Source organism: Seriola aureovittata, chromosome 14, assembly GCF_021018895.1.
Source record: "Seriola aureovittata isolate HTS-2021-v1 ecotype China chromosome 14, ASM2101889v1, whole genome shotgun sequence".
Classification (NCBI taxonomy): Eukaryota; Metazoa; Chordata; class Actinopteri; order Carangiformes; family Carangidae; genus Seriola; species Seriola aureovittata.
In genome coordinates, this window is record NC_079377.1 from 12,764,721 (window position 1) to 12,786,532 (window position 21,812).

Below are 21,812 nucleotides of genomic sequence, written 5' to 3' on the forward strand. Positions count from 1 at the left end.
TTAACTCCACAGAAAACAAGTTTGGCTTTAAGGCTAAACGTGGCACTGACGTGTATGATAAGGAAATTGCAAAGAAATATAGAGGTAAAAAGTCATCAGTTCTGTTTGCTAACTTTAAACAAAGAGGGGTGCCCAAATACACTGTGAGAATTCTGGCTCACTGATATGCACACCAATCTATGCAAGTAAATGGGGCATTAGTTTCTCAGCCCCATTTGGGCTGAGCAATGGTGTCAGACAAGGGGCAATTTTTTGGGGCAGTTTTTTTTTATCGTTTGGTGATACTCTAATGAACTTAATTATCCATGCAGATGATATTACGGTCCTTTGTCCCTGTAGGTTAGAGTTCATGGTTTACAGCAGCTCCTTACTATTCTGTGTATGCCGTGGAACATGATATCAAATACAATGCCAGTAAGAGTGTTGTCATGATCTATCGAACTAAATGGAAAAAATGTCTGAAATGACTTTAAATTGTCTGATAATAATCTCAGTGTCTGTAATAAGGAAAAATATCTATATTAGAGGAAAAATAACGGGTGATGAGGATATTTGTAGCTAATGCTGAATGACTTATGCATAAGCAAACATTCTCTTACGCAAGTTTAGTACATGAAAATTAGTTTAGTACAAAGAAAAGTGAAAATGTCTCTGTTCAGAGTATTTTGTTCATCACTCTGTACTGCACACAAACAGAGATAGCAAGCTCAAAGAGACTTCAAGTAGCATATTATGATGCCACGAGGACATTACTTAAGAGAGCTTGATGGTGAAGTGCTAGACAAATGTTTGTGGCTGCATGAGTCAATACTTCAACTGCTCTAAGAAAACTCGTATAAATGTGTTTGCTGGCTTGTTGACTCTGAAAATTAATTTTCTCTGGACTATCAGTCTGTAAACAAAATTGATTGATTGATTGATTGATTGATAATTACACAGCATTGCAAGTCACAATCAGACTTCTTAGCGTTAGCCAATGTAGCAAACCTAGCAACAACTTATTCATTCAAAATGTTTTATTCATATCAGCATCCTTCTGTTTTAATTGCTGCAGCTCTCTTGTTATTCCATTTAACCTCATGATGAACCCCAGCCTAGCCTCTTTGTCTTGTGACAGGGGGACAAAATGCTTGCTGAAGCAAAACAACAAGGCCATTTCTATACTAAGGTGGAATAACACAGCTCTCTAATTTTGCACTTTTCTTCTTTCCTTTTTTTTTGGATTTAAAAAAAAATGGACTGTGCTAGTTACCACCAGGGGTAAAAAATATCCACGAAATATCCTCCAAGGAGACAAAACAAAATTTTCTTCAGAATTTTGTGTATTTGTGTGTGTGTGTGTGTGTGTGTGTGTGTGTATGGCAGCAGTGAGTCCTTTCCATTTCCCTAATTTATATATGTGCATACACCAGTGACCATCTGAATGAAATATCAAAGCCATTGTTTTTACAGACACAATGCTGTTGGCAGACTAGATGAGTGGTTTTTTTTTTTACAAAAAGTGTGTCTGCATGAGTGCAGGTTAAAGCAGCTCTATTGAGGATTTTCTATCAGCCACGGTTGTGACCATCTGTATGTGAGTGAGTGAGTGAGTGAGTGAGTGTGTGAGAGGAGCGAGGGGAGCGAGGGAGACAGAGGAAGCAAGGGTGAGACAGTGAGTGAGAGTCAAAGAGGGAGAGAGAGCCACAGACAGACAGGGAACAAGAGAGACAATCAAAGAGGTGTTTCATGCTTGTGAAGACAGGTGCTGGGCTTCATCCTGGATTTTAACCTCTAAAAGGTAAGTCTATACATTACTGATCCAATAGTGTCTGTAAAACAAGAATCATCTTGATTCTGTAATTTAGTGATTATGCTGGCAGTGCAACAGGTTGCACAGTGTGCTTGTGTGTGTGTGTGTTAGATTTTAATCAGGCATTATGAATCCTGTCAGACTTCCAGTGCTTGTTGTTCTAATCAGTCAATTTTTACTGATATTTACTTCACCCTTATATTAGACTGTAATTGTTCTGACAATCTGTCCACAAACGGTGTCATAATTTGTGCTGATACAACAGGCTTCAGAGTAAATGTGTTCATTCAGGATGCTTTTAACGATCATTGGTGTGAATAACAATCTCTAGTGTCGGTTAGGCACTGACAGATTTTGTTTGTGTCACTGACCTCATCTAAAGTGGATTTTGATGGATAAACATGCAGTCAGTGTTGTTTTTGACAACTGAAGTCGAAAATCACTATTTGTAGTATTTGGCAACATATGTACTATATTAACTCATTAATTAATACAAGGAATTAACTAAAATAACAAGGGAAATGTTTTAAGAATTCAATTATTCAATCAATAAGGATAACTGATGAATTAGCCTCCCTTGAATGGGAGCTGCACATTCCCTCGAGCTAATTATCAGGAGGTCAGGGTCTTATGAATCTCTTTTTTTTTTTTTTTTTTTTACAGTAGGAGAGAGCAGGTATAAAACAAGTCTCCCCTCCCCCTCTCACCTTTTTGTGGCTGGCTGCGCTACTGATTCATGCACACAAAATCTTTTGCAATACCATGGAAAATTACAGAATTTCTTTAAAAACAGACTGGTTTAAAACAATGGCATCTGATACAGTATATGCATCTGATCTGAAAAATGCTTGCTGATTGCCACCATCATTGTCAATTAATTTATTTCATCATTAATAACATATGTAAGGAACTTGTAAATCAAACCAATTGTCTGTATTTCACATAACCCAACTCTGTCATGCAATTTTAACACTTTTTCTCTATAAATCTTGATAGCTTTCATCCAGCTGCCTGACCATGAACCTCTCACAGCAGACTTCATTCCTCTTCACCTGTAATGTCAGCCCGAGTGAGATGCCACAGCTCAATATTGGTGCCACCAAAAGTGAACCTCTGGCAATTGCTGTCCCCATGACCGTCTTCTACACGATCATCTTCCTGTTTGGAGTATGAAATTTCAATTTACTATACACACTTGATTCACAAGCCAATTTTACCTCCTGGAGTGCAACAGAGGGTGGTACATGTGATCGTACTACAAGTGAAACTGCAGCCATAATATTAGTCTTAGTATATTATATGTGTTAATGATGTACGGACAGCAAACAATACTTTTTTTTTCACACTGTCAACCGCTGAATGCTGCCCTTCCTATGCTCAACAGGTCTTATTCAATGGTGTGAGCATACTGACCCTACTCATGGATGCTCATATGAGAGTTAGTGCCATTCGTTTCTACCTGCTCAGCCTGGTCATATCAGGTACACACTACCACCATTCACTTTATGGAAGAACATTTCTGACAATATTAAACTGAGACAATTATAATTTGATTTAAGCATTAAATTACTGCCAAACTTAACTTTACTGACTAATATTCACTATACTAGGTACAAAGCGAAATTGAAATGCAAGTTTCTATTTCTGTTTATTTCTATTATGTTTTTCAAGCTTGTTTTCTGAAATCTATCAAAGTCGTATAGAGCATGTCACATAAAACAAACATCGAATTAGTATCTACAAGTTCTAATCATTGCAAGTGTTTTTTAATGTGTTTTTTTCCATTTAATTCTAAATATGGCAACATAATACTGTACACTGAAAATAATTCATCCTTTATTTGAGGCTGGGTATGCAGTGAACATGTATTTCAAACCTGAAAGAGTTTTCATTAATTTATTTAATTGGCTTACATAATGAAAACACATTTAATTTCAATTTGAGCAAATTATTAATTTAATATTGTCAGTCCTAGTTTCAGCAGTCCCTTTTAAACACAGCACCTAAATTGTGTCATTTATACATCAAAGAATCATCCTCAGTGTGAATCTGCTAAATGACGTCTATCTTTCTCTCACTTTAAATTTTAGACATTTTGCAACTGTTAACAATCCCAGTGACTTTGTATCGGTACTACTGGGAAAGCTACCCATGGCGCCTGGGGCAAGCAGTATGCAAGGTCTACTTCATGGTCCGCCAAGTGTACTGTGCCACCACAAGCTGGGTTATCATGACCTTCACCACTGAGCGCTATGCAGCCATTTGCCACACCATGTGGTCTGTTTCCAGCTTGAAGGTGCAGTACTTCAAAATAAAAATATATTGTTTCCTCCCAGTAGTGTTCTACTCTCACTGAAATAGCGACAATGACATAGAATGAAAAAGCCTATGGAGGTCTACTAATGTACTAATACTTGATGTTTATTTTGTATTTTGGCTCCAAAATTCATGTAAATCTCCTTTTTTGTTCTCCCTCAGGGAACAAAATGCACAAGATATTGTATATACCAATGCAAAGTAAAGCATGTATCGAAATACAGGGCATTTTCCTGTTCAAACAATGTACTGCAGACAATTTTTAGATACAAATATTTTTTGGATGTTTGGAAGCAACTTGATTTGTACCTGGCCAGATAGAACATGCAGAACTGGTTATTTTTACCAGTGCTATATTTGTATCCAATAATAAAATATAAAAGAAATAAGGATGGAAATAGGATGCATACAGAAGGCGCAATCTTAATAAAATGCAAGATTCACACCACCAGAGAAGAAAAATTGAAGATAAGCCATCACTGAAATCAAATCTACGTTTAGCATTTGATAGAACTGTGAACAGTTCTATCAAATGGAGAAAAAGTCTAACAAATGGATTTTCTACCCTCTCTCCTTCCTTTTTCAAACAGAAGTCTAGGCTGCCATGCCTTCTCTCAGTATGGATCATTTCTCTGGTCTCAGCGGTGCCCTTTGCTCTGGTCTATGATCAGGCACGTGCCTGCATCCTGGACTACACGGCCACCACTCAAGAAGACGCCTTCCATGTGTCCACCATGTGTGAAATGATAGAGCCTGATCCTGCACACATCTACAAAGGAGCTTTACTCCTGAGAGCGGGATTCTTCTTTCTGGTGAAGTGCTATTCAACAGATTGTATTTGCTTATCTGCACCAAACACAAGCATTAAACGCTAAACTTTCTCCAACTACAGATCCCACTGGTCTCCATCTTTACTCTCTATCTGCTCATCCTGCTCTACCTGAGAAGGAATGGACGCCAAAGGAGAAACATGGGGCTCACGCAGCTGGATCCTGAAGGAAGACGAGATGTCCAGTGCCATCAGAATGGAAAGCTACTTTCAAATGAAAAGAGAGCTCTAAAACTCATGGGTGAGCAATGGATAACTAAGCTTGTTTATGTCTTGAGGTTATGGCATTGTAAATGTTATTCACACAGCCTTGCAGAGTAGTTGATGCTTTGTGAAGCCTGGTAAAAGATTAAGATAAGTATATGAAAATGAAAGTTGATAAACACTAAGTACAAAAGTTTAGCTTTGGTCAACTCTTCTTGGCTCATCAAGTGAGTTGATGGCCTCAGCCGACACAGTGCCAGTGAAGGCAGCAAGTTACCCCACTGTGAGGATCTCATATAATTATGATGTTGTGCATAGACCAGAGATGCTACTGAGTGCAAATTAATTGCACCGACATGTTGCAGTAATTTAGGTTATTTACCTTTGAGCTGCATATTGTGTGTTTTGTTTTCCAGGTGCAGTCGTGGTGGCCTTTTTTGTTTGCAACTTTCCGGACATTGCCTCGTCGCTGATGCAGGTCTACGTGGTTGTGTGGTCCGACACCGTCCTTTCTGTCTACACAATCCTGAAATCATACTTGTCACTTCCGCTGTGGTATATCAACGGTGCTCTGGACCCGCTGCTTTTCTGTATCTCCTCCCACACATTTCGTAGAGCTTGCTGGAGAACTCTGGGTAGGCTCAGGCCTCGCTGCTACTGGACGTACAGGGGCATGTCTTGGCTGTGGCAGAGAAGTTCTAGTGAAGAAACAAGCACTACAGCCAGAGAGAGGATTGATGGTAAATGCTACAGAGAGGATGGACAAAGAGAGAAATACAGTCGTTAACAAATCAGGTCAGAGGGATGGAGATAGCCGTGAAAGCCCCTTTCAACATGAGCTGCAACAACACACAAACTGAATTGTGATTGTTTTACTCTCACACTACCTTGTTATACAAAAGCTTAATGTATATTTTTCCTAAATCTTTACTTTCTTTCTTTGTGTTTTATTGCTGTAAGAGTTGTAATAATAATAATAATAATAATACATTTTATTTAAAGGCGCCTTTCTTGGCACTCAAGGACACCGTACACAGTTACACAAATTGAGATTAAAACACATTAAGAATTAATTAATTAATTAACAACAATAAAAATGAAATATAAAAATAAAAACAATACAAAAGTGACAGAGCAATTGGCATCAGTTGTGTGTTACAAATTCCAGCTGATGTTACATGCTGCATGCATCATTTTGGTAAGTTTTGTAAAAGTGTTTATTGTGTTTACAGAATGTGCAGAATTACCTGTATTGTACCATCAAGTAACATTTCTGTTCTTTCAGATACTTTTTTTCTCTAGCTAGAAATATTTGTGTCATGCTTCACGGCTTATATTATTGTGACAGATGTGAATGTAATTTGTTTATACCACATTTCTACAATTACCTACGGAGTTATTGAACAAGATGTGGCATTGAGTATAACTTGCCGTTCATATGTTGTTGAGCTTGAACTATATGTTATTCAAGAGTATTACTCAAATCATACAGGGTTCAAAAAAATCATATTGAAATTATTTTTGACAGATACTGCGTTTGCTATATGAGTCACAATTTTAGTGGGACTTTTCAAATTTAATTTTCAATGAAAAAAAAAAATATATATGATGATGATATGATTTTTGCTGGGACCTGTACCAAACAAGAATATTCCCTTATGTCTGGAGAATATGATTTGTAGGCCGGGGCATCTCTATAGCACCACAATGCTTCATTTATAATGGTATGTTGTAGCACATTTTACCTTTATCAAGAAAATTGCACCTCCTGTGATTTGGATATTGCATTTGCCATATTGCAATTTTGATAATATTTCAATTAAATATTCAGCCCTAAACTGTACATATGACATATATATATATATATATACAATTTTCACTCTAGAGAAGAGGAGGGACAAAATGATTGGGTTTAAAAGGGTTTGAACATGTCTGATCCTTATTGCATTAGCCTGTAACAGTGTTTGTCAGGTGATGATAGCACCCTGAATGAGTCATAGGTGTGTTGTTTATGGACAGTGTTAGTCACGATGACATGCTTTATTTTATTTGTGCTTCAAAAGTCTGTTTTGAGCTTAAGTTTAAGTTTGTAAGTTTCATGATGTACAATTTGTGTTTCAGAACTATGTTTTATACCGAGATGAATCTTATTGTATTTTGCATGTGATATAAATATAATTTTGTCAAGTATCTATCTATCAATCTATCAATTAATCCATCAATCTATCTATCTAGAATGTGCTGTCACAAAACATGTGACTAAAATATCACAGTTTTAATGAAAATAATGTGTTATCAGCTGCTGAGATTGTATGTATGTCTCACCAGTTTCCTCTGAGCTTTTCAAATGAATTAATTGAACTACAAACCAAACAAGGAATGTAAATCTAATGAATGCATAATGTACAGATGGGCTGAATGTATTATTAGGTGGTTGCCATGGTGGTTGCTTGCAATGTGATAGGGTTTCTATGTAATGACCCACAAACATGTATCACCCATCTCTGCAGTTCTCTAGATAAACAGACTGAATTGCCATTTCATTTCACGTCTTCCATTCCATAATATCTGATCTGATGATTTAGTGTAGTGTATTTCTGTTTTTTTTTCCAGTTGCCAACCAACTGCAGCACCATCATCAGATAGACAAAATAACAGAGCATTTATGAGATGAAAAACCAAATATTTAGTGGGTGGAGACCAGACCTAAAAGGGGAATAAATACTGGACTTTTGTCAGGTGGACAGTAAGACTTGAATCTTACTGTATTGTGGCTCTTTGCCTGCTGAACATGTGATTTTCAACACACCATATCAACTTTAAGATACAGTACAGTACAATAATATGTCAATGTTGCGTCACAGCTTGTAGGCTAGAGCTAGTGAAAAGTCCATCAAAAATGAATGAATGCAGGTTTAAGGATTTTTTTTATTCAACTAGTCTATGTAAATAACTCCTGAAAAGATTAAATACTACTGAAGCCGTTTAAATTGTATTTATTTTTTTGTTTCAGTTACGGACACTTCCCCTTTTTTAATACACAAAGTAACGGTACAAGTGGTATGTACATGTGCAAAGGATATCACCCCTCCCCCATGTGACGTATGAATATGCCAACCAATCACAATAATGTGGGCGGGACTTAAAATGAGACCGCGGAAGATTCAAAACGAAGATGGCGGCTCAAAATGTATCTCAAAACAATCACAAACTCGACAGAAGGTACCAAGTTTTCTTTTATTATGTCGACAATTGAACAAGTTGCAAAACTGTAGTATAAATTGTAGGTTTCTGGGACGATTAGTTCTAATAAGTATCTTTATTTCTAACGACTCAATATTGTAAGTCATTATCAGACTTGCTAGCGTTAGCCAACGTGGCTAACTTAGCAACAACTTGTTATGCTTTGGTCGGCGTATTTGTTCAAAATGTTTTATTCCTATTGGCCTCCTTCCGTTTTAATCGCTAAATTTTGGGGACCAGCTCCCAACTTTGATCAACCCCAGCTCAGTCTCTGTGTTTCCTTGTGACAGGGGGACAAAATGCAGTGTATTTAACAGCCAGGAAAAGCCAAACGCAAGCCAACCTGTGATTTTTAACCCGGACTTCTTCGTGGAAAGGCTGAGACATGAGCATCCACAGGCCTTCGCGGATTTGATACTTAGCAATATCACTCGGCTCATAGACCTTCCAGGAGCTGAGTTTTCCCAGCTCACCGGAGAGTCTGAGCCCAGGGTGCCTTCCTCGAGTGGCTTTCTACGCTCCCTGAACTTCCTGAAGCGGAAAGGTTAGGCTAACAGTATTTTAAACAAATGTGGTATTAATTGTCCATTATTTTCTATCAGTTGACTAATCAATTCATCAACAAATCGTCTCACCTCTAATAGACAGATTAATTGCTAATTAAACTGTGCAGATAACACCCGTTGTCTTGTCCGGGTTAATGGGGCTGTTGTCCATGTGGTTGATGGAAATTATAAAGCTATCATATAAATGTAATGATTGGTGTAATGAACTAAATCCATAGCACGTTCAAAAGGTACAGTCAGGCTCACATTGTCATTTGATGCCTTTCAGACAAAGGAGTGGTTTTTGGTGCACCGTTAACTGAGGAAGGAATAGCACAGATCTATCAGCTCATTGAATACCTGAGTAAAAGTGAGTATCATTTCATATATGTGCACAACATCTGCCATGTGGAGGACACAAGCAGTTTGTAACTACATACATTTTGCATGTCTGACAAGACAGTATCGGTGTCAGAAAAACATAATTTTGAATTACCTGATTTAATGATCTCGTGATATATCTGGTCAAACTGCTTGATCAGCTTGTATTTGTCACTCTTATAAGAATTGGATTTTTGAAGTGTCAAGGCTGCATCCTAACTCTTACCACTTGTTCTTTAACTTAGTTGGAGGAGCAGTGAATTAGCATGAGGTCATGGTTTATTTTTAAAAAGTGATGATGTCATTCACTGAAAGTGGACACTGGGAGCAAATGCTTGAGTCAATAATTTATCTGAAAGCACTTTGCTCCTGCTGTCTTCCTCTTTCTATTTCATTCACTTCATCTCTCTCCTCACTCATGCGTCTTTGTCATCCTGTGTCTCCCTCACTGTGTGTCTTTGCCTACACACTGCATCTTTTTTTTCCCCCTCCTCTTTGACTGTCTCTCTCCATCTTTCTCTCCCACCCCTCAGACCTTCAAGTGGAGGGGTTGTTCCGTGTGCCAGGCCACAGCTTAAGGCAGGCAGCCCTGAGGGAGATGCTGAACACTGGGTCAGAGATAGATCTAGAGACAGGCGACTTCCATCCCAATGATGCAGCCACATTGCTCAAAGCCTACCTGGGAGAGCTGCCAGAGCCTCTGCTGACGCACAGACACTATCATGTGCACCTGAAGATTGGAGGTGTTGGTTGACTCATACACAGATCCTTATCATGGCTTAAGATCAAATTATATTTGATCAATCAAAGAATCATCATATTCAATTAAAGAAAATTGTAGTGATCCCCTTTCTCTTTGATAATAATTCTCATGTCTGCTGTGTCAAGAGCTCACTCGCTTCGATGATAAGGGGGATAAGACGAACGTGCCTGACAAAGAACGCCAGATTGAGGCCTTTCAGCTGCTTTTCATGCTGCTCCCACCAGCCAACCGCAGCCTGTTGAAGCTGCTACTGGATTTGCTGTACCACACCGCACGCAATCAACACATCAACAAGATGTCTGCAATTAATCTAGCCACAATGTTTGCTCCACACATCATCTGGCCCAAAAACGTAAAGACCTTTGGTTAAATTTGTTCAATCTTCCAAGTATGTTACAACCCCACTATGTTTGCAGTCAAGTAAACCACAAATTTTTTTTCTATATTTTTATGTTGCAGGTGTTGGCAAGTGATCTGCAGGGAAACATTGAGAAACTGAATAATGGCGTAGCATTCCTCATCAGGCACTCACAGAAACTGTTCAAGGTAAGCGGCTTTGAAGCCTGTTTTTCTGCAGCTGATGTCTTGTTTTGTAACGTTGACTGTTTCCAATTAAATGTGTGAGTTTAAAAGACTAAATGCAACATGTTTTTCAGTTGTTGCTTTTCTCTGTACTAAACTTTACTTTCATTTTGAAAACAAAACACAGGCAGTTCTAGATATGGTTTTTCATAATGTGTTTTCTCCTCGCTTCTGATGAACCCTTTGTGACAAGTGGTGTTGTTGCCACGGTTACAAGATATACAAACAGAGTTTAAGAGAGAGAATACAGAATTTACATGTGAAAGTGAAATCAATAAAGACTTTGTTTTTCAAAGTGTCTTGTCACCTTTTAGATTTTCATGATTGGTTTATATATTTCCATTTATATACATTGATTATTTACTTGATATATTGCACACAATGTACCCCTCCAAGTGGAAGACTTTAATACACCCTGTGTTCAGGTGAGAATGAGGTCATGAATGTCTAAATACCAGGCGTATTAATTTATGATGTGTTAGATCTATTCTTCACAAACTGTCATCACAGGATTTATTGTACAAGTTTACTTTCTTTGAAGGCACCTGTGTATATCAAAGAATATGCCCGCTCATACTTCACAGGATCAAAATCTCTTCAATCAAAGGTGAGTGTTTCTCTCCTTTTGTCTTATCTTCTATTTGTAACCATGTAAAGAGTGTTAGCACTGCATTACATTTATGTATTTATGTAACTTACATGTATACAGCTGTTGTAAAGGCTCCCACAGTAACATTTTTGTCTTTGCTAACTTTTGAATCTAGTAACTTTGGTGGTTAATCTTAGGTACACAGAACCTGCACAGCTATTATCTGCTACTGGGCACTGGAGTAGATAGAATGATCAAGTTATGTTTTTACATGTTTTGCGCACTGTGTGACTGTATACATTTCCTTATGGTCATGTCTCCCGAAAAGAGTTGGATGTTTCAATGAGTTAACAGTTTAAATATCTGGTCACATGTTATGGCTGACCTTTCTAGGATGACTTGACGCTGTGCTCTGGGACCAAGAACGCTGTGACAGTTGCCCCCCCTTCTCCCTTCATGAAATCAATTGAAAGTGAGGTCAGCAGCACGTGCACCGCCAAGTCGTCTGAGACTCAGACTTATACTGAAACTGCCCTCAGAGAGCTGTACCAGCAGGTCAACAACATGCCTGAGTCTGCCAAAAAGAAGAAGCTCATCAGACAGGTACAGTAGATCAGTGTATTCGCTGTGAGGAGAAATAAAATTTAGATAAATTACTGCCAACCCAGCCCCTAAATGTGTTGTATTTTTGTGTATAGTTTGAAAAGCAGCCTTTGCTAACACCTTCAGCTGAGTGTCGGACACCTTTCAGCAGGAAACACTGGCGCTCACGCTCTTTGGGTGGAATGATCAAGGTTTGTTGCTCCTGTGTACAGCGATAACCCTCACTTTTCAGTCTTGATATTATTCTGTTTTGACTACGGAGACATTTTTTTGTTTATTACCACCATTGATTCTACTGAAGATGATTTTGATTAGCAGAACAATAAGACTACAAGCAACTATAATTTTTAAAGACTAAAATTATTTTATGATGAAAGTAATGTATTGAACATGTTTGTAAAGTCTTAAGTATACATATAGTGTGTTTTGCAGAAATGTTTGTGTGTGATGAAAAATCGACAGGGTATTATTAAAACAGCCCTGACCCGCTACAGTGTTATCCATTTCCCAGTCATGACTTTTTGTTTACAAAACAGAGGAAGGTGTTGGGAAGCCAAGTATTGACAGAGAAAGAAAACAGCAGCCTGCAGAGTCCTCTACACAGCAGTTCCATTGATGGCCAAGGAACAGAAAACACCAGCTGTGAAGAGGTGAGTATTGCACTGCTAAACCACACACACACACACACACACACACACACACACACACACACACACACACACACACACACACACACACACACACACACACACACACACACACACACACACACACACACACACACACACACACAAGCTGCAACTGACTGTGACTTTACATACAGCTAGTACAACAAGACAGAAACTTCAATTCAAAAACTATGAAAACGGTGACATTGTCTGTCATGGTCCCCTATGATTATGATGTACATGGATGGAGAAGCACTGAAGTAGTAATTCTCTTTTGCTTAGACCAAAACCAATCAAAATGTCACATTTAAATTGTGGGACATCATGATTCTCTCCTAAAACTGTCATCGACCAGTGACAAGTAGTTTTCCTCATGACTGTGCTGAAGTAATTTTCTGGCGCTTGCAGCCATGTGTCTGTGGTTCACCACAGGCAAGTCTGGCCTCACTTTGACTCAACAATGCTTACATTACTAATGATGCCTGATGTACCCGTCCGAAAGGATTAAAAATTACCTATTCCTTTTTTTTCTCCCTCTCTCTTCCCATCTCCTCCAGGATTAATCATCTTTAAAAGAATGTGCTGTTGACAACTAAGGAAACGTCAGTATAACTGTTATGTTAGATGCATTAAAGGACCTTCCTGAGGCGTTGACTCAAACTAAACAGTGTAAAGCACTGTATAGCTTTGTTGACACCATGTTTAGATCTGTACTCGGCTCGCAAAAAGTAAGTTCAAGTCTTTAAGGTTATTAACATAGCAAGGAAATCACCTTGTTGTTTTGCAGTCTAGAAGTTTGACTTAAGATAAGTGACATAAAAGGGGTTAATGGACAAAAGTGAGGATCTTACATGCTTTATTTTAGGTCAATGCAATTTACCATTTTTCTTAAGTTCCTTATTTCTTGTCCATTTATGTCATTGTTAAGGATGCAAATTACATTCATTTACACCAGTGAATTTGTCGGTATTTAGCTTTACAATTGACTAAAACATGGTTTTATTTAATTTGCAAGCTTATATTGTATTTATTTTTTTATCGGTCATCTGGATGTTTGAAGTCCTGGAATCCAGTGTATCAGATGTAATGGTGCAATGTGATGTGTGGGCTTTTCTATTAAATTTGCTTATAAGTTGTGGTAAGTTTAGTAAGACTCATGCAGTCAGTGCAGACAGTTCAAGAGTTTTATTAGAAAATGAATTCATAGATGTGCCTTAAAGTGAATATATCTTAAGTTACTGTTTTTATTTAACATTAAGATTTCTTCTTTTTTTCCCCCTGTAAGTTCCCGATAGCTTCTTATAAAGAATCCATTCAAGTGTTAGTAAAGTAAGGGTGTAAAGACTAAAAGAGAATGAAGAATGGAAGATAGGAGATACTGAGTAAAAGGCCAAAGGACCAGCTTGTGTAGATTATATAAATATTTATGTCTTTGTCGCCAAATCAGCTCAACACTTGGGTGTCAATACTGTGATACTTTAAACTACTGTTTCTTTAAACTATGGTTGGTTGGTTTTAAATCTTATATCTTAGCTTTTCTCAGGCCAGTTTTGGTTCTTATGCAACATTGTAAACAGTTTTATAGCTTTATATGCATTGTATCTTTTCAGTTATTCAACTGTTAAGTGACTTTTTTTTTTATTATTTTCAAAGTTTTATTGTTTATTTTTATCTTTTATGTTTTCAATGGTTAGCTGAATGCAAATGAAGATGAATCAGCTGCCTTGTTTTGTGGCATTGTGTGTTGTCGAACCAGGTGCTTTGTGGGAGAATTTGAGCCACTTTTAAAATCTCCTTATGTCTTACTATTTCAGTAGCAGTTTCCAGTGCAGTGGTCACTCTACCAAGCTGTTACAACTTAACTATAATGTGATAACTGCCTCATGGTCAACTTAATGGACCATGTAAACTTGATATTGATGTTACTGTGAAGCTATGCAACTCACTGTAATTAAAAGACATCAAGCTGCGTTCTGTGGCTGTGTTTTTCTTTAAAATGTCAGAATATGTGCTTTAGCAGGATGATGACATAATTATGAACCTTTTTTTGTTTTACCACATCTCTTAAATGAAGTGTGGTGTTTTTCATTTTTAGCCCTCCCTGGAATGTGAGTAGTGTTGCTGTCTGCTATTATGTGATGTTATTTCACTTGCAGCCACAAGGTGGTGCTCTTTAGTTGCAAATAATTAGGCACTCTGAGAGCCTTTAGGTGTCTTCCTTTTGAATTGGTCGAAGTACAATCATGATAAAGACAAGTGTCAATATGAGACAAATCTGCTTACTAACTACTCCTAAGCTGTTAAATACCGTAATATGTGAGTGCTCAGTATTTAACAAAATAAGAAATAGTAAATAATTTAGTAAAACTAATTTTATCACAGTGGGTATTGCTTAATGAAAGCCATTTATATGTATATCCAAGAGTTCCCTTAATTACAATAAAACAGAAAACGGTGAACAAATCATTGACTTTTACTAGGCTGGGTGCATTGCAGCAAATAAGAACCAGGAAGAAAAAAAATGAAATTCAACATGTCTTGAAATTTTCAGATGTCAAATAAAATTAACTAAAAATTAAATCTGTCTCATGCTCATGAACAACATATGACTAATAATAATAAAAAGAAATACCCAGAATTTCACCAAAGGAAACATGAAACCTACCCAAGTTACTGCTTATTGCAGGAAATGATTTGCCCAAATTGAACTTATTTTATGGAGCTGGATGGTGAGTGGGTGGATAGTAAGAGTGGAGGCAGCTCTCCACAATAGGAGGAATGTCTCAGTGTGTCATTATGGTGTCCATGTCAATGCATGTTTGGTATTGTAAGTATATGTTGTAAACATCTGTGAGAATGGGTCTGCTTTTTCTCATGTTCTGTAAATATACAACAGACAGCTTCCATGATAGGAACAGTATTGTTTTACAGCCAAAACTCCAGAGGGGTTTTATTTAGCATTCCTGCTCCAGAATGAGCACGATAACTGTAACATGAGTCAGACATACTGTAATCAACTTTACATTAACTGGTGTGCACACAAACCCACAAGCATATATGATGAGTGGATCTGATTTTGTTTCAAATGTATGCACTAAAATTCCTCTCAGAGGGAGCGAATTCAGTCTAGAACCGTAGTGAAATAATTTCTAACAGATCATTTGTGTTAAAAGATAAAAGCACTTCATTTTAAAGTTAAAATCCTTCTGTAGTTTTCTTTTCTTTTTTTTCTTTTTAAACAATGCATGGACAGAAGAGGATTTTTTCCCCCGCCTTTTCTTTAATGCACATCCCTTCTGAACGTGAAATACAAATAACTTTGGTTGAAACATTCTGTGGAATTTTCTGGATGCCAGATCTGGTTTCTTTCTATTTTCTTTCTCTCTGACTATCAACAACATTTCAGTTTTTGTGTGGCAAGCATGCAGACGTTAACTGGTTCATTCCCCTATTCAGCAACGAGCAGCTGCCGGCTCGGTCTTGATGAACTTTTGATTCTTTTATTTCCAACTTTGGGCACAAGCTATAGGAAAATATTTGTTTGTACCCCACAGGGTTCGGCAGTACTGTGCATTTTTAAATTGGGTGTTATTCCACATTAATTGCTGTTCGTTCCTCACTTTCAGTCAGTTGTTGATGAGGTCTTGTGTCTTGCAAACTCTCCTCTCCCAGACTAATTGTAAATTGCTGCCATGTCCTCCCACAGCTTTGAGAGCAGCAGAATAATTCCTGTTGTCTATTTGTGCGCATTCCTATCACGGCTCTGTGAGAGGGGAGGGACGTTACCCCCACCCCCCATTACCACTAAACACCACTGTCTCCTCTTTAATTAGCCATTCATAGTCGGAAGATCTACACTGCACTGACACTTTTACTGGCACAGATGGAGCTTTTTTTTTTCCTGAGGTGTGTATTTGTATTAGTACACCTGCATGAGCACATACGTCCACATGCACATGTTTCGAGTTGGTCAATGAACAAAGCTGACAGATGCACACAAAGTCAAATCTTTGTGCTTGCATCTTCCTTGCTTGTTTCTTTTTTTTCTCTCTCTCTCTCTCTGTGCCTTTGTCAGTTAAAGTGAATGGGGTTCTTAGGTCTATGTGAGTGTGCTCACAAGTGGCTTTAACTGAGACATGGCCAAGTAAAGCTGAGCTGTTTGTTTGGTGACACTTTACTATTACTTATAGAGTGAAGAACAAATACCTGACTGACTCTGAATCAAGTATTATTTATAAAGTTGTACAGAAACAGGTACATGCTATGAAAATCTGTCTGGTTAGCTAGTTTATTATAATTAGTTTCTAGGTATCTGCGAATCTCACAGTGAGCACCTTATGAATCATTCGTGATTAATGCTTAGTCAGGTGCTAAATAGCACTAAACCACTAATGTACCATTCCTTTCTTGCTTGTCATTTATGTTAAAGGGTTTCTAAAGTAAAGCGTCGCCCCCACCGAACTAACAATTCTTAACTCAGCAGGATGCACTACATCACACGAGGGGATGCAAAAATAGTAACTCATATTTATGTATTATAGCAAAGAGGCCAATGTGTTAGTAATTGGTTTTGTGCCTTTCAGCAGCTGATTCAGCGTTAATCAAGGGTGCTTCATTAAGGAGGTGGTCAGCATGCAGACTCACAAATATCTAGGGTCTAATCATTACACACTGGTTCAATAAAAAAGTCTGTCCCAGGGACAGAAGTTAAGAAGTGCCTGTTGTTCCTCTTTTTTTCCACAGTGACCTCTCATAGTTTTCAGTTGTTTATTTTAAAGTGTCACCACTTGTTTAATCGGGTGGATAACATTCAACAATGAACTTTCGACTCAACTCATAAAAATGAGAGGTCAGTTTCCTACCCGCATCCAGAATACTGATGAGCAGTTCCACAAACTGCAAATCAATACACATTAAGAAAGGGTTTCGTGAAAGCTACAATTACACTGTCAACAATGACTGGACTCTAATATATCCACTGTTTCAACTAAATGTCAACTATAGCAAAATAATATTTATTAAGAATTCCTTTAAAGTAAATAATGGCCCGCAGATGCTGCTTATCATGAAAGTTTCCCTTCTCAACACAGTCCAGTTTATGTCTGTATGCTTTTGAGTCCACTTCAGGGAATGCATGGTCCGGGCATTAAGAGAGGAATTATGTGCCAGTTCCTCCTATAAATCCAAATAACAGAGCAGGTATGGCTACGAGTGTAGCTGTTTGTCTTTTCATTTGTATATATTAGGATATAATCTCTGCTCCTGTGCCCATGCTGTGTGTAAAATATAGTGTTGACTTACTTTTTATGGCTGTGGTCTGCCTTCCCAACAGATCATGAATATTTGTGTGTGTGTGGCCACACTTGCTCTACATGTTAAAACCCACACTTACGGATTATTTATTCCGGCTTTTTGCCTCCAAGGACTGAGGTGTTGATTCCTCTCTTTCCCAGTGGATTCTCCTTCGTTACATGCACACATTCATGCAGACACACACACACACACACACAGCCCAGTCTCCCCACAGCTTCTCCCTTCGGGCAGGGGTTATGCAGTGTCATGCAGGTTAGGTCTCTCTCTAGGGGTTCGCCTGGAGGCAAACCGGAGAGAAAAGAGGGAGTGGAGTGAGTGAAATAAAACAGAAAAAGAAAGATACTCGGAGTAGATTTGTGTTGTGAATAGAATCAAGGGAATGAAAGAAGGATCTCGAGAATGAGAGTGAGTTCAGGCAGGGTTCTGGTTGGGTGGGGGGGGGTGTGAGGAGGGGGGGGGAGTGGGGGAGGAGAGGAGGGGTAGGGGTGGAGTCGGGGGCTCTGCTATTTGTAGATCCTTGTGATGGATGACTGGTGTGTGTGTGTGTGTGTGTGTGTTTGTGTGTGTGTATGTGAGAGAGAGAGAGAGAGAGAGAGAGAGAGAAAGACTGGCTTTTTTTTCTTTCTGCTCTTTCCTTATTCCCTCTCTCTTCAGGCAAGCAGAGCAGAGCGGGACTGAGTGAGAGGAGGACAGAGGCGCAGACGTGTGCAGACCAGAGCACAGCAACTCCACAAAGACAAGAGAGGAGAAGAGTTTGCAAGGAGAAAATTAAGAGAAAGAAAGCAGCTTTTTTTTTAACATCAGCAAACTGTGGTGGATATCAAACCTACATCAAAAGAAATCTAGAAGAACAAAAAAGGATTTGCTTTGCTTCACAGCTAAGAGGAAAATATTAGCATTTGTTACAGTTTTTTTTTTCTATTTATATTCACCACATATATCAAATTATTGTAGAGGACTCGTGAGGTGTATCAGGACTCTTGGTTTTTGCAGAGAAGCAGAGAGAGAAAGGTGGACAGAGAGAAGTAGGGGTTTGTTTGAAGAAGAGCAGCAGGCTGCAGAGGGTGGTGAATATGCCTGTTAGAGGTAGCTGTTTTGGGGCAGGCATGGGCAGGCTGGCCAGGCAGCCACTCTGGATGTGGGTGGTGATGCTCTCTGCCCTGCTCATGGGCAATGCCAGTGCCTGCCCAGCCCTGTGTGCCTGCAGCGGCACCACAGTAGACTGCCATGGACTGGGTCTCAAAACCATGCCAAGGAGTATCCCCCGCAACACTGAAAGACTGTGAGTACCATCTGTACTCTACCTCCTGTGTGTGTGTGTGTGTGTGTGTGTGTGTGTGTGTGTGTGTGTGTGTGTGTGTGTGTGTGTGTGAGACAGAGAAACTCCCTGACTGTGTCCCTCTGTCTTTTCTCACTGTTTCCTCTCTGTTTCTTTGCTATCTTGTAGAAGTGTACATGACTTTGCTAAGACTGAAAGAGAACAATAGCCCTGCCTGTAAAGCTCTGTGCATATGAGTGTGCATGTGTGTGTGTGTGCGCGTGTGTGTGCGTGTATGTGTCAGTCAGTCACTCGCTGGCATTCCAGTCAGGTATAAATAGGCATGAGGGACTGGAAAAAGAGTAGGAGCAGATGTTTGCCTCTCACATGTGTCCATAATTTACTTACCTGCTTGTTTATGCTTTGCTTGTATGTATTTTATAATTTTTTTTTTCTAAATCCTGAAATCGAATGGATTGAGTCAAATTTTTGACTTTTTAGAGTTTTAAAAGTAAAGTTTGACTTAAAGTTTAAATCTTAAATTGTTGAGAGATGGAACCAAATTTGCTACCTAGTCTATGATTATCTTACATTCTGTTATGTTTGGGAATATGTTTCCCCTACTCATATCAGGAGTCCTGTCCTGAGCACTGTGCCTCTCTTTATCTCTTTTCTTCCCCCCTCCCCACCCCTTTTCATTTTCTTTCACTCCTGGGCCAAAGACTCCCCTCTTTCCCCTCCTCAGTCCCCTAAACACTCACTCCACAAATTGTTAAATCATGTAGAAAATTAAGCAAATCTGCTACTTAAGTGAGTCTTGCACGAGGATCACGTAGCTGTCTTGTAAAACGGGGAGGGGGCGGCGGGAGACAGGAGGGAGAGGTGAGGCAGAAGCCGGCTTGCGGATTGGAGTTTCTCTGTCTGTTCTGACATTCCTCTGAAATATTCATCAGTAAATCAGAAGTGAGGAGTGCAAGGGGAAATAGATTGTTCTATTTCAGCTTTTAGAATATCAGTCCTGAATAAAACATGCGGTGGGAACGGAGGAGAGAAAGCCTGTGTCAGAGGCAGCGTTGGCATAGTGGGAGCTGTCTGCATATTTTATGCTTTTCATATTTAATTTCTAAGAACACCTTTTTTTTTTTTTTTGGCGTGGCGGTCTGCATGTTTCCGGGTTGCTTATGTGCACATGCTGGTTCAACATTGAAGCAGAGGGGAAACATGGTCATTTTGTGGTTTCCTTTTACATGAATGGCCATTCACACTGGAAATATACTCTGCCCCTTCACTCAAGAGCATTTTTGTGTTGAAAGTTGTTTGTGCATTCATTGGTCATGTACAGCAGAGGATTTTATCGTTGTAGCATCTCAAGCACGTCAAGCACACTCAGGATGCTGCGCGTTAAACATGATGTGTATAAAGGTCATTGGCAATTTATTCCTGGGTCGTTGCCTCTTTTTTTTGGGTGTGTGTATGGTGCTGCATGTATTAGTTGTGTGTGTAGGTCACATAGAAGATAGCCATGTCTCCACGGAGAGGTACTACGCAACAATACAGGCTCTGCTCTTTTGCGAGCCATTATATAGGGTGATTCATCAAGGTGGTTGTGCAAGTCAACACAGCCCACCGTGCCCCACACGATGGTCCCATGTGCATAGCTAGATTTATGTGTATGTGTTTGGGAAATATGTGTTCATGTGAATGAAACTGCACAACCAATACTGGGGTCAAAGACGGGTAATAAGTAAGTCAAGTTCTTATAGAATAGTCCCAGAAGTTGGTGGTCTTTGTCTTTAGAAGTTTCTTAGTAGGAATTTGTCCAAATTACAAAGATTTCAAGCGTGTAATGTTCCAAAATGTACTCGCCTGGCTTTAATTAAAGGAGGGGGTAATATTAATGTCGGGAGGGAAAGCAGATGCGAGGTAAGAGGAAGCAAAGAAAGTAGAAAAGCTTCACTTTGTCAGGCTGGTTCGTCATATGTTTATGGATATCGGTGTGAATGCATACGTGTGTGTTTGCGCCCATGTATACAGAGGTGATGCTTTTGGGCGATAGAGAGTGTTAAAGAAGGAGGGGGTTGGTTTTTGGAGAAAGTATGTGTGTATATGTGTGTGTGTGTGTGTGTGTGTGTGTGTGTGTGGGGCGGGGTGTGTGTACGCAGGGTGTTGAGACAGACAGCAGAATCCCATTTGCACTTGTCAGTTTGGGTTTGGATCAGGTCTGACCCCTGCGCTGCTCAGACTGAAGCCTGTAATGAGACTGCGAGCTCCACGTGTTAAAATCACACCCTGCCTCGTACGGGCCACCGGCCGCCTCCTCCCCCTCTGCATCCATCCTCTCTCTCCAGCTCTATCCCTGCCTCTCTCTTCTCCCTTGTCTCCAGGCCATTTCTTTATTCATCTCCTGTGGCAAAATATCACATTAACATGGTAATCACGCTGATATCAGACTACAGTGAGAGAACATCAGCATCTGTAAGGCTGATTAAAGTGGTTTTACACAGACAGTAAAGGGTGTTAGTTAAGCTTTTAGGTAGACAGGTATTGACCAAACCTGCAGCTTTTCTCTCTCTGTGCTTTATCTCCCTAACAGCCCTGCTGCTGCTCAGATTAGTGTGTGTCTCATCTCAATGAGTTGCAAAAGCTGTATCTGTGTGTATGTGCGTGTGATTGTGAATGTGGGTGCACCATCACCTAATTGCAAAAAGCCGGTGTATTGATGATGG

The 21,812-nt window shown here is 39.2% G+C and overlaps 3 protein-coding genes across 7 annotated transcripts in view; all 3 read left to right on the forward strand.

The window, feature by feature from the left end:
- The first annotated feature begins 2,809 nt into the window (after positions 1–2,809).
- On the forward strand, positions 2,810–5,928 carry LOC130181676 (pyrokinin-1 receptor-like). The gene is made up of 6 exons (XM_056396043.1): positions 2,810–2,959; positions 3,177–3,273; positions 3,883–4,088; positions 4,699–4,920; positions 5,001–5,178; positions 5,558–5,928. Exons 1-6 carry the CDS (start codon positions 2,810–2,812, stop codon positions 5,926–5,928), a joined length of 1,224 nt encoding a protein of 407 aa, XP_056252018.1.
- A 2,354-nt stretch (positions 5,929–8,282) lies between these two features.
- LOC130181486 (rho GTPase-activating protein 19-like) lies at positions 8,283–14,484 on the forward strand. The gene is made up of 11 exons (XM_056395737.1): positions 8,283–8,363; positions 8,675–8,928; positions 9,219–9,299; positions 9,844–10,053; positions 10,199–10,425; positions 10,533–10,619; positions 11,197–11,262; positions 11,638–11,847; positions 11,943–12,038; positions 12,384–12,497; positions 13,073–14,484. Exons 1-11 carry the CDS (start codon positions 8,317–8,319, stop codon positions 13,076–13,078), a joined length of 1,398 nt encoding a protein of 465 aa, XP_056251712.1. The 5' UTR covers positions 8,283–8,316; the 3' UTR covers positions 13,079–14,484.
- Positions 14,485–18,416: 3,932 nt separating this feature from the next.
- The window catches only part of slit1a (slit homolog 1a (Drosophila)), an 89,876-nt gene continuing 86,480 nt past the window's right edge, over positions 18,417–21,812 (forward strand). For 4 of the 5 annotated variants that reach the window (XM_056395168.1, XM_056395172.1, XM_056395169.1 and 1 more), the window contains exon 1: positions 18,418–19,110. In XM_056395168.1, coding sequence (XP_056251143.1) covers positions 18,902–19,110 — 209 coding nt within the window. In that variant the 5' untranslated portion in view covers positions 18,418–18,901. Of the gene's footprint in view, positions 19,111–21,812 lie in introns of all 5 variants that reach the window. The other variant, XM_056395173.1, reaches the window with a different exon arrangement.